Source organism: Hypanus sabinus, chromosome 8, assembly GCF_030144855.1.
Source record: "Hypanus sabinus isolate sHypSab1 chromosome 8, sHypSab1.hap1, whole genome shotgun sequence".
Classification (NCBI taxonomy): Eukaryota; Metazoa; Chordata; class Chondrichthyes; order Myliobatiformes; family Dasyatidae; genus Hypanus; species Hypanus sabinus.
This window is the reverse complement of record NC_082713.1, coordinates 106317598-106333161: the sequence shown is the minus strand read 5'-3', so window position 1 is coordinate 106333161 and position 15564 is coordinate 106317598. Positions and strand designations below refer to the sequence as shown.

At 43.9% G+C, this 15564-nt stretch overlaps 1 protein-coding gene across 7 annotated transcripts in view; it reads right to left on the bottom strand.

Annotated features, from left to right (window-relative positions):
* srgap1a (SLIT-ROBO Rho GTPase activating protein 1a) overlaps positions 1-15564 on the bottom strand; it is a 317376-nt gene that overhangs the window by 46154 nt on the left and 255658 nt on the right. For all 7 annotated transcript variants that reach the window (XM_059977536.1, XM_059977537.1, XM_059977541.1 and 4 more), the window contains exons 12-15: positions 9846-9948; positions 4548-4608; positions 3897-3974; positions 1740-1874 (exon numbers count right to left, since the gene is read on the bottom strand). In XM_059977536.1, the coding sequence (XP_059833519.1) occupies positions 1740-1874; positions 3897-3974; positions 4548-4608; positions 9846-9948 (377 nt within the window). The remainder of the gene's footprint in view (positions 1-1739; positions 1875-3896; positions 3975-4547; positions 4609-9845; positions 9949-15564) is intronic.

The following is a 15564-nucleotide window of genomic DNA, read 5'->3' as shown; positions in this document are numbered from 1 at the left end:
ACTGCAATCAAACACAGTGTCATAATTCCACGTGTTGATCCATGCTCTAAGATCTTTTTCCTTTCCTACAATACTCCTTACATTGGAAAATACACATTTCAATATTACTCCCACCTTGATGAACATTTCGATTCCTGACTCCGCAAGTAGGTTTCACAACATCTCTCCCCACAACTACTCCACTATCTGCTCTGGCACCCTGGTTCTCAAACCCCTGGGACTCTAGTTTAAAACCTCCATGCAACACTAGCAAACCTTCCCAAAGAATAGTAGTCCTGCTCCAGTTCAGGTGTGAACTGTCCCTTCAGTACAGGTTCCACCTTCTCTGGAAGGAAGCCCAAAGATCCAAAAATCTGAAGCCCTCCCTTCTACATAATTTCCTTAGCCACATGTTAAACTGTATGAGCTTCCTATTTCTGGCCTCACTAGCAAGTGGCATGGGTAGCAATCCTGGAGGTCTTGTCCTTTAACATGGCACCTATTCCCTGAACTCATTTTGGTCACCCTTCAAACCAAAGGAGACCACAACTTCTGGCTGCTCACTCTCCCACTTAGAAAAACTGCGGACTCAAACAGACGTGTCTCTGACCTGCCACCTGGGAGGCAACATACCATCTGGGAATCTTGTTCTCGTCCACAGAACCTCCTATCTGTTCCCCTAACCGATGAATCTCCTATCAGGAAAGCTTACCTCTTCTCTCCTTCCCCTTCTGAGTCACAGAGCCAGACTCCTTGCCAGAGAGCCGAGAGCTGTGCTTCCCTCTGCTAGGTCATCCCCCCGGATAGTATCCAAAGTGGTAAACCTGTTGTTGAGCGGAACAGCCACATGGGTACTCTGCACTACCTGCCTGTATCTTTCCTGTCTTGATGGTCATGCCCTGCATCCTGCACCTTGGGTGTAACTACTTCCCTGTATATCCTGCCGATCAACCACTCAGCCGCCCAAACTATCTGGTGTTCACACAGTTCCAGAGCCAATTCCTTAACCTGGTCTCAAAGAAGCTGCAGCTGGACGCGCTTCTTGCAGTTGTATTTGTCAGAGAGAATGGAGGTCTCCCTGCCTTCAAACATCCTGCAAGAGGAGTGGTCCACTATCCTACCTGGTATTCCCCCATTGCTCTAACTCTGCAATATATAAAGTTGGAAAGAAAACTTAAACAAAAATAGATCTAGCTACAGCCTTTGCCTTTCCTTGATGAAGCCACTATGAGCCAAAGCCTGAACTCCCGACTCCAACAATGGCCACTCTGTGTAAACCTAACTTACTTTTATTGGCCCTGGCAAAAGTCTACTTGTGCACAATCTACCTTCCCCTCAGGAACTATGGCATTCAAACTGTCCCGATTGCCCCGCTCACTTCTTTTGAACTCTGTCTCCTTCAACACAATCCAACATCTCCTTGGGAACCATAGCGAGCAGAATTATTGTCACACGTACTAGGATACAGTGAAAAATCGATCACTGGCTGTAAATTGCTCCTTGATCACCTCTTGAGGGCATGGCAAACTCTGCAGAATGGAAATCTCTTTCGATTTGAAAGTAATCTTCCCTCTACTACTTCAACGTACTAACTTTAATCACAGGAGAGCTAGTATTTACACAAGCAGCAGGGCAATATCTCACTCTCATTGGAAAACAGAATATTTAAGCAACCATCACTAATTAAATAGAAAAAAATCTGAGGCAGCTTGCTTTCCTTTGAGGGCGAGAAAGATTAATGATGACAAACAGATACTTACGGACACAAGGAATGAGTTCATTAAATCTTTCCTTGGGAAACAGTGGATTTTCCAGTCCTCTGAAATACAGCTTCAGTACTCCTGCGACTGAGTTAATATCATGGTTGTCCTGTCCATCTGCCAAAGGGTCCTCACCTATGGCAAAACAAATAGAAATCTCAGCACAGTACAGACAAGAACTGAAAAATTAAAGATAAAGATTAGTCTTGTTTCTCACATGTACATTGAAACATACGGTGAAATGTGTCATTTGCATCAATGACCAACAGAGTCAGAGGATGTGCTGAGGGCAGCCTGCAAGTGTTGTTACACTTCTGGTGTCAATGTAGCACACCCACAACTTTGTGATCCCAGCCCGTACATCTTCGGAATGTGGGAGGAAACCAGAGCACCCGGAAGCAACCTACGTAGTCATGGGGAGAATGTACAAACTCCTTCTCTACCACAGAGGGAACTCCTTCTCTACCACAGAGGGAACTGAACCTCAGTCGATGCTGCCGTAAAGCATAATTCCAGCCGCTATCATTCAGTGAATGAAGAAAACCACCACAAGTACACTGGAATACACGTTACCTCTTTTCCCTTTATCGCTTTAAGAATTCCTTTGAAATTAAAGGCAAAAATAATAAAGCCAGGTGCATTTCCCTCCCTCACTGCTGGCACTGATTAGAGAGTTTGAGATGTTATGTTGTAGTTGTACGGGACATTGATGAGGTCACACTGCGTTCAGCTTTGGTCACCCTGCCTTTTAGCTAAGCAGAGTGCAGAGATGTTGTTGGAGCTGGGGGACTGAGTTATGGTGAGAAATTGAGCAGGTTGTGACTGTTCTCACTGGGTACCACAAAATGAGGAGGAATTTCTTTAGCCAGAAGGTGGTGAATCTGTGTAATTCACTGCCACAAACAAGTCATTTGGTATATTTAAAGCACAGGTTGATAGGTTCTTGATTAGTAAAGTCATCAAAGGTTACGGGGAGAAGGCAGGAGAATCCAGTTGAAAGTGATAATATATCAGACTTGATGGAATGGAGGAGCAGACTCGATGGGCTGAATAGCCTAATTGTGCTCCTGTGTCTTATGGTCTTACGGGTGACCTTACAGAGGTGTAGAAAATCAGGAGGGGCGTAGATTGCTAGTTGGGCTAAAGGACCTGTTTCTCTGCTGTATGATTCTACGGAAGAGAATGAACTCTCAATATGGGGAAATACAAGGTTATCCACTTGGGCAAGAAGAGCAGAAAAGCAGAATATTACCTAAAAGTGGAAAGATGGCAGAAAATCCCTGGATGTCCTAGAGCATTAAATTCAGAAACAGCATTAAGATACATCAAGTAACTTGGAAACTTGACCTTAATTGAAAAAAGGGATACATTCCTGAAGGATGTTCTTCAAGAACAAGAGGACATAGATTTAAGGTGGGGGGGGGGGGGGGGTAAGTTAATAGGAAACTGAGAGGAAACTTTTCACTTAGGGAGTTGTCCATATTTAGAATGACCTGCCAGAGGAGGTGGTTGAGGCAGATACATTAGTAACATTTAAAAGGTACTTGGACAAGGAAATGTTTGGAGGGATATGGGCCAATCAAAGGCAAATGGGACTAGCTTAGATGGGAATTTTGGTCAGTATGGACCTGTTCGGCCGAAGGGCCTGTTTTCATTCTGTATTTTCTTATTCAGGTACTGAAGGTAATCACTGGTGGTAATAGATTGAAATGCACTTTATATGGGAAGATATAAAGGTCAATTGTAATTTAAACAAGACTGTGGAAAGGCCCCAGTAAATCAGGTCTCAGATAGCAGTCAGCAGATGAGAACTTGAGGGGTGGTGTGTGGAATTACGGCCCAGTCTTTCCCCCGGTTACCAAACTAGCCTCAACCTTGCCAGCCTGAGTGAACAGTGCCCCACTGACAGTAACCTCCACACAGCCGCAGGCTCTCAATGAGCTTCCTCTCCTTCCCCGGCCATCAAATGGGCAGAACCAGCAACAGCCACTGTAAAAGCAATTATCTTCTGAAGGCATCACACGGCAGAAAGATTTATTGTCAGTGCCCAATCACGTGCAGAGCTAGAGAAAATATTTCTTCCCACCTTGCATCAACCCAGTTAAATATGAAATGGCTGGGCAGTTGTTACAAAGGGAACCATACTTGATCACTCACCTCGCTCAAATGAATTCTTGATGTCATTGACTTCAGCCTGTGAACCGGGCACTCGAAAGATCCCCTGGTGTTGAAGCCCTACCGAGAAGAAAACAGACAGAAATGAAAAGCTGTCCTGGTTGATAAAAAATCTCTGTGAAGAAAACATCATCCTAGTTTGGAGCAGGAGATGTATGCTTAGTGCCTCAAGACTTTTAAGACATTTAGATAAGTACATCAACAGGAGGGATTTAGAGGGAATATCGGCCAAACACGGGCTAGCTTGGTCAGCATGGGCAAGATGGGCCAAAGGGCCTGTTGCCGTGCTGAAGTACTCTGGTCACTGTGGGTGACCCAATTGTAAGTTCAAATCCCTGTTCTTGTCTAGCCTGGCAATGTTTCAGTTCCCCTTCCCCTTGTGACCCTTACCTCAAAAATATTCAGCACTCTGCTTTCACTGAGTATTGAGATAGAGTTGTTTAAGTCTCACAATCCTTTGAAATAAAGAATGTCATCTCATCTTTCTTAACTGGGAGCCACTATTGTTAAACAGCAACACCTCCTCTACTATTATATAGTGACCCTAAGTTCTAGATTTCCAAGATGAAACATTCTCTCCAGTCAAGGCCCGTACAGTTCAATTCTCTCTCATACCATATGCCAGCAACGTACCATAGAGGTTGATAAATCGAATGCAACTCTCCACAATGAGGGGAATGGCTTGTCCTGAGTCCTAAAAGGAGAAGGTTAAGGAGTAGAGAATAAATCTGATCAGAGCATCATTTGCTACATTTGCTTCCAATGTATTACAGAGAATCTGGACAGATTGTACTGATTTCTGGTATCTCAGCTCGGAAATGTGTTTGAACACTGCACCTCCTCACTGTAGGATGGCTGTGCTTTTGGTCTGTTCCTGGTTGCTGGGTAACTCATGCTGGATTTGGTTGGGGAAGAGTTTGATACAACACTGCAATGCCTGGCTGGGTGACAGGTGTGAAAAGGCACCTTGGCACTCACTGCATTCTGCCCACAACCTGGCACTGGGTAATACCCTGTCTGGAGTGGTGCGAGCGAGTTACATTCACGTGGGACAGGAATCGTCACAGAATGATCAGTTGGCTGGCTGATGTACTGATGGGATTGGATCCAAAGGCCCATTGGTCTACAATGAAAATGGTTTGGATGGAGATTTAAAAGATGGAAAAAATCTGATTCATGGAAACAGGTGCATGAATAATAATAGAGGAAGAAATAAAACCATATTGGACCCATTCTGTTGTTATGGCAACAGGATGGTCTATGCACTTTGCACCACAAGCTTCTGAAAAAGTGCATTTAAAGTAATTGTGTTCAGACAGAGCATGAGATACCAGACAAACTTCAGTCTGCCTTTAAAATCATCTATAAATTTGATGAGAAGTTTTGTTAATAAAAGCAGGATTGGAAGTGGGAAAATTAAGCTTGCCTCATGCAGAATGTTTGCAAAAGCCCAGCGATTGGCGCACTTTCAATTTCTTCTTCCTCCCTCTGATATTGAACTGTGTTCCTGATGTGGGCATTTGGGTGACAGCTTCCTCAGACGAGAGTGCCCAGAACTGCAGAGTATGTCCTGGATAAGGGGGCAACTATTTAGGATACAGATGAGGACTTAGGCACATGTGGATCTTGGGATCTTCGGATGCTGAGTTGTTGAGAACATTCAACAAATCAATGGATGAACTTTGGGATCTGAAGAATGGCAGAAAAATGAAGCCACAGGCTCAGGGGTGCTTGGTAATGCCCCACTGACCCAAATCATTAACTACTTTTTCTCCAGAGTGTTTTTTATCCTCCTTTCCTTGGGAAACACTCTCTTCGGTCCACCAGTCATCTTGGATACTGCTCTTTGGTCTGCCAATCACCTCGGACTCCTGTCTCACCACTTCCCCTCTCCTCTTTTTACTGATAATCTTGCCTCTTCACTCTCCGCCCAGAGGCAGGGTTTTGACAATTCCTTTCCTCTCATAGATGCTGCTTGGCTAGCAAACTTCAACAAAGATCCCCACCATTTCAGCCAGTCAGGTACAGAAGCCGTAAGTCACACACCATCAAGTTCCAGAACAACCTCTTTTCTTCAACTGTTTGGTTCTTGAACCAACCTTCACAACCCTAATCTCTACTTTAGTATACACTACAATGAACATTTTACATTACAATGGAATTCATTTTTTGTTCAAATTGTGGTCTTTCTTACAAAATGTATAAACTTTTTCTTGTGAATTTTGTGTATCTGATGTCTGTGATGCTGCTGCAAACCGAGTTTTTCCCTTACACCCGTGCATACATGTACTTGTGCATATGACAAGAAGCTCGACTTTCGACTCTGAAGTTTGACAGGACTTGCAGGCTGGATTCGAGGAGGATGCTTCCCCGATTGAAATCTGAGGACTCACGTGGGTAAGTAGAGTATTAGAATAATGTAGTGGTGAGTCAGTGCAACCTCTTGGCTCTGACGGGGGTGAATCATTGGGAGTCTCAGTCCAAAAGGCCCAGTCATCGTCTTCACAATAGAGATCAACAAATTACTGGACAGTGGAGTTCAAGAGCTTACACGGATAAGGCTGGAATCTGCAACGTTGGAGGAGGGCTGAAGGGCCAGAGGATGACTCCTGTTCATAAGCTTATTTTCTAAGTTCTTATCTAAGGCAAAACGTCATTTCCCCTCAATCTTCTGAAATGTCACAGACAAGTTAGATAAATGAAAAACTGCTTGAGTCTTCCAACCAAAATGAAAAAAAAACAAGTTCTGGCAGTTAATATGCTGCATTTTTCTATTAAAACTGATATGTGACATACAGAAATGTGCAAATGTCTTAGGCACAGAGTACCAACGACTTGAGGACAATACTGTAGAAATTTTATCTATCACATTGTTCTGCTGCCACAAAAAAAGTTAATGATACTGTATATGTGAGTGATGATAAACCTGATTCTGATGGGGGTCCCTACTGTGGACTGAGAGTGGGAAAGCGGCAGGGAGAGGGGAATCTTGGTTAGGAAAATAGGAAGGGAAACACCAGAGAGACATTCTGAAATGATCAATAAACCAATTGTTTGGAATCAAATGAACCTGCCTGGTGTCTCAGCACTGGGTCTGTCTGACACCGTCCACCTCCCGCCCCTGGCACTCCTTCTCTGCCACATGTCCTACATCCCTCACTTGGCGCTCCACCCTCACCATATCCAACGTCCTTTGCTCCTGTCAGATTTGCAAACTCACTGTCTACTGTCTTATTATGAAAAAGTCTTAGGCACCCAAGTGATATATACAAGAACGTGCCCAAGACTGTTGCACAGAATCAGAATCAGGTTTACCATCACTCACGTATGTCATGAAATTGGTTTTTCTTTGCGGCAGCAGCGCAGTGCAAAACATGGAATTACTACAGGACTGTGCAAAAGTCTTAGGCACCCTAGCTGATTACATGTATACATAAGCCTTTTGCAGTCCTGTACACAAGATGATGGAAAGGGTGAACAGCTAGCCCTTTACCCAGGACTGAAATGGCTAATATGAGAAGGCATAACTTTATGGTGATTAGAGCAAAGTATAGGGGGGTGTGTTGCCAAGGTAGGACTTTTTACACAGAGAGTGGTGGGCATGTGGAACATGTTGTTGGTGGGAGGGGGGTGATAGAAACAGATACAATAGGGAAATTTAAAAGACTCTTAGATAGGGACATGCATGAAAGAAAAATGAAAGGCTAATGGGAGGGGAGCATTAGATTGATTGTGGGCCAAAGGGCCTGTACTGTACTGTTCGCCATTTAAAGAGGCTCTTGGATAGGTACATGGAGCTTAGAAAAATAGAGGGCCATAGGTAACCTTAGGCAATTTCTAAAGTAAGTACATATTCGGCACAGCACTGTGGGCTGAATGGCCTGTACTGTGCTGTCGGTTTTCTATGTTCTACATTAAAGACATTGTTTGTGGAGTCTGGCCAAATGATCAAAGGCCAATGGCCTCAATTACATGTGCTGGGTTCAGATTGGGCTAGATCAGGTTCCTTAATGGCGACAACATCATTGTCAACATTCTGACCTCTCCTCTGCTGTAGACCTTTCCAATTCATGGTCAAGGTCATCAGACCTTGAAGAAGGAGCTGCACTAAACCTGTCTCCTGCACATCAGCCCTTGGCCTTCCCTGCAATCCAAGAGCAGCCAATTTGGATCACTGGTCTGGGTCACAACTTGGGTCAATTTGAGCCAATAATCCCCTGTTGAGCGGAAAACTGTTGTATGAGACGTAGGGCACTACAGGATTGTTTTTGTGATTGGAAGCCTGCAATCAACACAGACCTCAGAGGCTGATGCCGGGACCCTCAGTGAGTGTGATTAGTAAATTTGCAGGTGACACAAAAAAACGACGCGGTATTGTTGATAGTGAGAAGGATCATCTATCTGTCTTGAATATATGCAATGACTCAGTCTCCATAGGGACAAGCTCCTAAAGAGTCACGGCCCTCGGGAAAGAATTCCCTCCTCAGCTGGCTCTTTCAGGGCAGCCCAGCAATGCTGCTAATAGAGTTGGTGCCTCACAACTCAAAGAACACCCGTTCAATCCTGACAGGAAACATCCTATTTATATAATGAGAATTTCCATAATATCATTAATCAATTTTTGCCTAAAGTTTACAGGCTAAAGTAAAAGCCCCGAGTCAAATCTCCTCAAAATTTTATCAGTAATATCACAATTATTTTCTAAATTACTGTGCGTATGTGTCCAGTCTTATCAACTGCATCTGAAGAACATGCCAGGGATCAATCTAATGAGAAATAAAATATTGCAGATACTGGAATCTGGGCAGTAAATAATCTGCTGGAGGAACTCAGTGGGTCAAGCAGCATCTGTTGGGTGGGGGGGAGATAGGGGAGAGGAGGAATTGTCAATCCTTCTGGTCAAAACCCTGCATTAAGTCTCACCCTAGTGGGGCTGTTATTAACAAAACCCTTGGGTTACTCAAAGGCCAACTCCAGAACCTGGTTCCTCCTTGTGACCTTCCACAATCTAAAATGGACTTTGATGCACAGGTTTAAACCGGGATCTAAATTTTTTTTAACAAGTGATGATTTTCAGTCATGAAGGTAACACAAATCCTCAACAGTGAACCTTTGCAAACATCCTTGGTTACAATTTGCTCACTCATTGCATTTTAACCCAGGCAGATATGCAATAACAGTGTGTTGCAATGCTAAATTGCATCACACCCGCACCATACCTGGTTCCTTGTGTGAGAATTTCTTCGTCCTCTGCTAGAAGCAATGTTAAGATTGCAGAATGAAAAGAAAACAGTGAGAGATAGCAGCAAATACAGTGAAAGCACAAAGATACAGGTTGTTGTAATGAGCTTGAATATAATGGAGATCCTTCTGTGCATTCTCCAGAAGAATTAATCTCACACATATCTTAGAGAAAACCATTATATTCGGGTAGGGAGAAAATAGGCATCTAGCAATAGAGTAGATTTGAATATTATGGGCTTCCTCAAGACCCAGAATGAGATGCTTACAGACACATGCCCTTTGTGAGGATTTGGCTACTCCTCCGACTGGATGTTCATTAGAAACATCAGGATATTTAGAAAATAACAGCCAAATTCACCTGCTAAGACTGAGAAGACTGGGGGAAAAATTAACAGCATCTGAATTTCAACAAGCTGAGAAGCCCGAACACCCAAAACTGTGCTTGGGTTTGGTAAAGCATGAAATTCCTGTCTTGAGGAAGCATGTTCTAAACAGAAGGCCTCAGGAGAGATTTGAACATAGTGGTCCACCTCAAGCATTTATGTCTGAATAGGAATAACTTCTATCCAGACGATGTGAGAACAAGCACTTCTGTGGAAAGGCTTAGCTTGAGGATCAAACCACTACGTTCAGAATGGCAGCTTTAAAAGAGGCTTTCCACCACCAGGACTTTCAACATCAGTGTACCTTGACGAACGCTTCCAAATCCCCATTAAACAACTTAGCATTATACTCTGACCGGGGTCTGGACTTCCGGACTTTCTGAGGTTTAGGGGGTAAATTTGGAGGCCTGAGAGGAGGATGGAACAAAGTTTGAGAACAACTTAAACATCTGTAAACTTTGAACATCTGTAAACTTTGAACATCACAGGGAGTGAGCAAAACATCAACATTCCGCGCTGTTAGAATGCTCTCAACAAACCACAATAGAAGACCACAGTTGTCTGAAAATATCCAGTTGGAACACACATTTCAGTGACATTTTATAAATAACTATGACGCTAACTCTTGTTTACCAAAGACTAGAGCTCAATATATAGGGGTTTGAACTGTTAGCAATGTGTTCTGTCTTGCCTTGATCCACACCCTCTGCCTCCAGGGGTAAATTGCCCCTTTTGGTCTCCCGTCCCATTCCTTTTCCTGCTCTTTCTGCCTGACTAATGTTTCTGAATTCTCTCTTCAGTTTGCTGGCAGTCTTTTTTCACGATTTCTCGCCTTGCTTCCTCCTTTTCTTTTTCTTTGTTTTTCCACTGCACATTCTATCACGTCTGGTTCCCGCCAGTGTTAACAACTTGGCACCTGTCTATTGCTCTTTTCTTCACTCAAACTCATTTATTTGTACATTGACGGGGTTACTGTTTTAATTTCCCTTTCCTTCTCCACCTCCCACTGCAGTTGAAACCATCCCCACTTCAAACTCAATTATAGTTTTACCTGCCAGGCATTAATTCCAATTTACTCCGGCCAAATCTGCATTGAAGCTAGCTAATTTTTCCTTGGAGTGCTCAACATCCTTTTCCATAAATTACAATATTTAATGCTGTTTCCTACATGTTTCCTCAATAACACTTTTTCCATTTGACCTGGCAAATATCCTGCTACCAATTTCTTGCAGGGCTGGAAGAATTCTTGCGAAGACTCTTCAGCAGCTGCCCGCGCCTCCTCTGCCCTCTTAATGCTGACACGCATCACATACAGTTTCCTATATTTCATCCATCTCTTTGAAATTCTGGTTCTTCTCCCAATTTATCTGCCTTCAGAACAGACACAGAGATAATTTATGGTTTCTTAATTCTAAACAGCATCTGTCATTAATAGTTCCAGGGCATGCTCTCTTTCCAGCATTAAAATACCCTCTTTCAAAAAACTGCTATTGGCTTTTGTCCCTTTCCCATCTTCCATGAATACCATGAATCCATGATTATTTAAAACCATTTTGTTACAACTAAGGGTGTCTGTTATTACCACATTGTGAATAGCATTGTGTGTGTTATTGCTAAATTATGAATGATATGGTGTCTGTTATTTCCACACTGTGAATGGCACAGTGTCTGTTATTGTCAGATCGTTAATGGCACGGTGCTATTGCCACATCGTGGAGTCATGGAAAAGTACAGCACAGAAACAGGCCCTTCGGCCCATCTGCATCGTGTTGGACCATTTAAACTGCCTTATCCCAACAATCTGCACCTGGACCTCAGCCCTCCTTCCTCGTATCTTCCACATACCTATCCAAACTTCTCTTAACTGTTGAAATCAAGCTCACATTCACCACCTGTGCTTCCATATTCTCATGACCCTCTGAGTGAAGAAGTTACCCACATGCTCCCCTTATATTTTTCACCTTTCACCCTTAACCAATGCACTTTGGTGTACTTCCACCCAACTTCAGTGGAAAAAGCCTGCTTGCATTTACCCTATCTATACCCCTCATAATTTTGTATACCTCTATCAAATCTCCTCTCAATCTTCTACATTTGAAATAATAAAGACCCAATCTATTCAATCTTTCCTTATAACTCAGGTCCTCCAGACCCAACAATATCCTTGTAAATTTTCTCAGTGCTCGTTCAAACTTATTTACATCTTTCCTGTAGGTAGGTGACCAAACTGCACACAATACTCCAAATTAGGCCTCACCAATAGCTATACAACTTCAACATTACACCCCATCTCCTGTAACTCAATACTCTGATTCATGAAGGCCAATGAGCCAAAAGCTTCCTTTATGACCTGTGACACCACTTTCAATGAATTATGGACCTGTATTCCCAGATCCCTTTATTCTACTGCACTCCTCAGTGCCCTACCATTCACTGTGTAAGGCCTACCCTGGTTGGTCTACTAAAGAGCAACACCTCGCACTTGCCTACATTAAATTCCATCTGCTGTTTTTCAGCCCATTTTCCCAGCTGGTTCAGATCCCAACAGATCCCACAAAACCAATGTCTCATCCAATTTACTACCTCATCTTGAACAAGGAGTGAGTGAAGCTTCTTGATAAACCTCCCACGGGGGACTTTGTCAAACACCTTGCTAAAGTCCATTAAAGACAATATCCACTGCCTTGTATACATCCACTTTCCAGTAACTTACTCGAAAAACTCTATAAGGTTAATTACACATTAAGTAATGCAGACTATCTTAATCAGTTCATGTCTATTCAAATACTTACATATTAGGTCCCTTAGAATACTTTCAGATAACTTTTCCACTACTGATCTCAGACTCTCCAGCCAATAACTTCCTGGTATATGTTTAGAGCCTTTCTTAAACAGCAGAACAACTAATCCTCTGGTACATCTCCTGTCACTAAGTATGATTTAAACATCTCAGCTAGGGCTCTGGCAGTTTCTGCACTTGCCTCCTGCAGGGTCCGAGGAAACACCTTGTCAGGCCCTAGGGATTTATCCACACCTCGTCCTCTGTAATCTGTAAGGGTCCATGAAGTTGATGCTGTTTTGCCTCACTTCTATAGACTCTGTGCCCGTCAGCTGAGTATGCAAAATATTAATTTAAGATCTCCCCCATCTGTTTGGCCTCACACATGGATTACCATTCTGACCTTCCAGAGGACCAATTTAACCCCTTTTACTCATAACATTTCTGTAGAATCCCTTAGGATTCTCCTTCACCTTGCCTGCTAAGACAACCTCATGCCTTCTTTTAGCCCTCCTGATTTCTTTCTTAAGTGTATTTCTTGTACTCCATAAGTACTTTATTTGTTCCTACTTGCCTATGCCTGCTATGCGCCTCCTTTTTTCATGGTATTGCTTAAAAACTAAGGTTCCCTACACTTGTTTTCTTTACCTTTTATTTGGACAGACACATACAAGCTTTGTACTCCCAAATTTCACTTGTGAAGGCCTCCCACTTACTGCTTACTTTTGCTAGAAAACAGCCTGTCCAAATGCACACTTGCCAGATCCTTTCTGAAACCATCAAAATTAGCCTTTCTCCAACTTAGAATCTCAACCTGCAGACCAGATCTATCTTTTTGCCCATTTACTTTGACTAGGACTCCTCCTTGACTGACACCGATCCCAATCTCTGAGGAGCTTATGCAAATAGGCTGGAACAGGCCCTCGCAAGTCAGAAGAGAGAGGAGGAGGGGGAGGTGCTGCATTTACTGTGCAGAGACGGGATATTATCAAATCTCATGTCCCAAGCTGGTGGGAAACTCCCGGGACTGTCCAGCGTAGGGAGTGCTGTGATGGTCGCTAGCCTCCCTCCCAGTTCAGCTCCCTTTGGAGTGGTGCTCCCCTTGTCACTGTTGTGAGGAGACCAAAATCATTGACTCCAGTGCGGTGGGGAATTTTTTGGACTGGCCAAAAAATAGAAAATCCCTATTTCATGTCTTAACCAGCAGCTCGTTGCCTTGGCTCTGGATAGGAGATCTTTGATGCTGGTGCAGATCAACCACCAAACATTCCCACTTAAGCTTAAAGTAGGACAGCATGCATAATCAGTCCAGCTCCATTTCATTTGCTCTGCAGAAACACCACTCATTCTGGGTCATCCCACAACCCGACACTCACTTGGGCTTCTGGCACCATTCGGGGCTGGTCAAACTAGTGCAAAAAGAACTACCCCTGAGATAACCTCTGAAACAACTTCTGAGACTAGCTCTGGTGACACAAAAGTTGGGGGTGTTGGGACAGCATGGAAGGCTGTCAGAGGTTACAGGGGACATGAATAGGATGCAAAACTGGGCTGAAAACTGCCAGATGAAGTTCAACTCCGATAAGTGTGAGATGGTTCATTTTGGTAGGTCAAATGTGAGGGCAGAATATAGTATTAATGGTAAGACTCTTGGCAGTGTGGAGGATCAGAGGGATCTTGAGATCCAAGCTCATACGATACTCAAAGCTGCTGCGCAGGTTGACTGTGTGGTTAGGAAGGCATACAGTGCATTGGCCTTCATCAACCATAAGATTAAGAGCTGAGAGGTAAAGTTACAGCTATATAGGACCCTGGTCAGACCCCACTTGGAGTACTGTGCTCAGTTCTGGTCACCTCACTACAGGAAGGATGTGGAAACCACAGAAAGGGTGCAAAGATTTATAAGGATGTTGCCTGGATTGGGGAGCATGCCATATGAGAATAGGTTGAGTGAACTTGGCCTTTTCTCCTCGGAGTGATGGAGGATGAGAGGTGACTTGATAGAGGTGTAAAAGATGATGAGAGGCATTGATCATGTGGATAGTCAGAGGCTTTTTCCCAGGGCTGAAATAGCTAACACAAGAGGGCACAGTTTGAAGGTGCTTTGAAGTAGATACAGAGGAGATGTCAGGGTAAGTTTTTGTGCACAGAGTGCTAGTGCATGGAATGGGCTGCCAGCGATGGTGGTGGAGACGGTTATGATAGGGTCTTCTAAGAGACTCCTGGATAGGTACGTGGAGCTTAGAAAAATAGAGGGCTATGGGTAACCCTAGGTAATTTCTAAAGTAGGTACATGTTCAGTACAGCTTTGTGGGCTGAAAGGCCTGTATTGTGCTGTAGGTTTTCTATGTTTCTATGCTTCCCGAATTACCAATTTTCCAAGGCCTGCCGCGTTGTACCCCTTCCCAAACTACCATCACTTCAGAGACCACCAAGGTCATGTTACAGCAAGTCTTCAGGATTCGCAGGACATCGTCACTGAGTTTTTGTGAGCTCGCTGGGGTCTCTGCCAGGCTGTCATCCAGTTCCATCCACATATCAATGGGCAAAGAAGAGGGTCAACCAGGACCTGGTGAGAACATTCAGATGTCTAGCCTTGGGATACCCTTCCACCTTGAGTGACAACCTGATCAGGACAGAGTTCGTGCACAGTATAATTCAGCATTTGTCCATTGGGATACCCCTTTCAAATGCCAATTGGAGATGGGGGTTTCATTAGTAGATCATCTGGTCCAGAGACGTCGCCAGAAATGGGTTACGACAAGAGACGTTGTTGGCCATTTAACAGCAACAACGAGACAACGCCAACCACTGGAGAAGACAAGGACTAGTACTTCTTCCAGGTCAGTGAGTTTGGCTCTCAACTGGAGGATCTCCCCGTACGGGTTGAATCCAGAAACCTGGATTACTTCAATCCATTCAAATTCCTGTACTGTGAACAACCTGTTGTCTCCAACTCCCAAGCACCATGCGGATTCACCTCATATTCCACGTATTGTACCTTAAACCCTTGATTGCCAGCCCCTTGGCTTTGGTTCCCAAAACCTCCTCTGCCTCTGGAATTGTTGAGGGACAACCTGTCTACACAGTCTGGCAGCTTTTGGACACCTGCATTGTTCGAGGTAAAAGGCAGTACCACGTGGATTGGGAGGGACATGGCCCAGAAGAAAGAAGTTTGATTCCTTCGCAAGACATCCTGGAACCTGCCTCAATAGAGGGCTTTCACCAGCACCATCCTGATCAG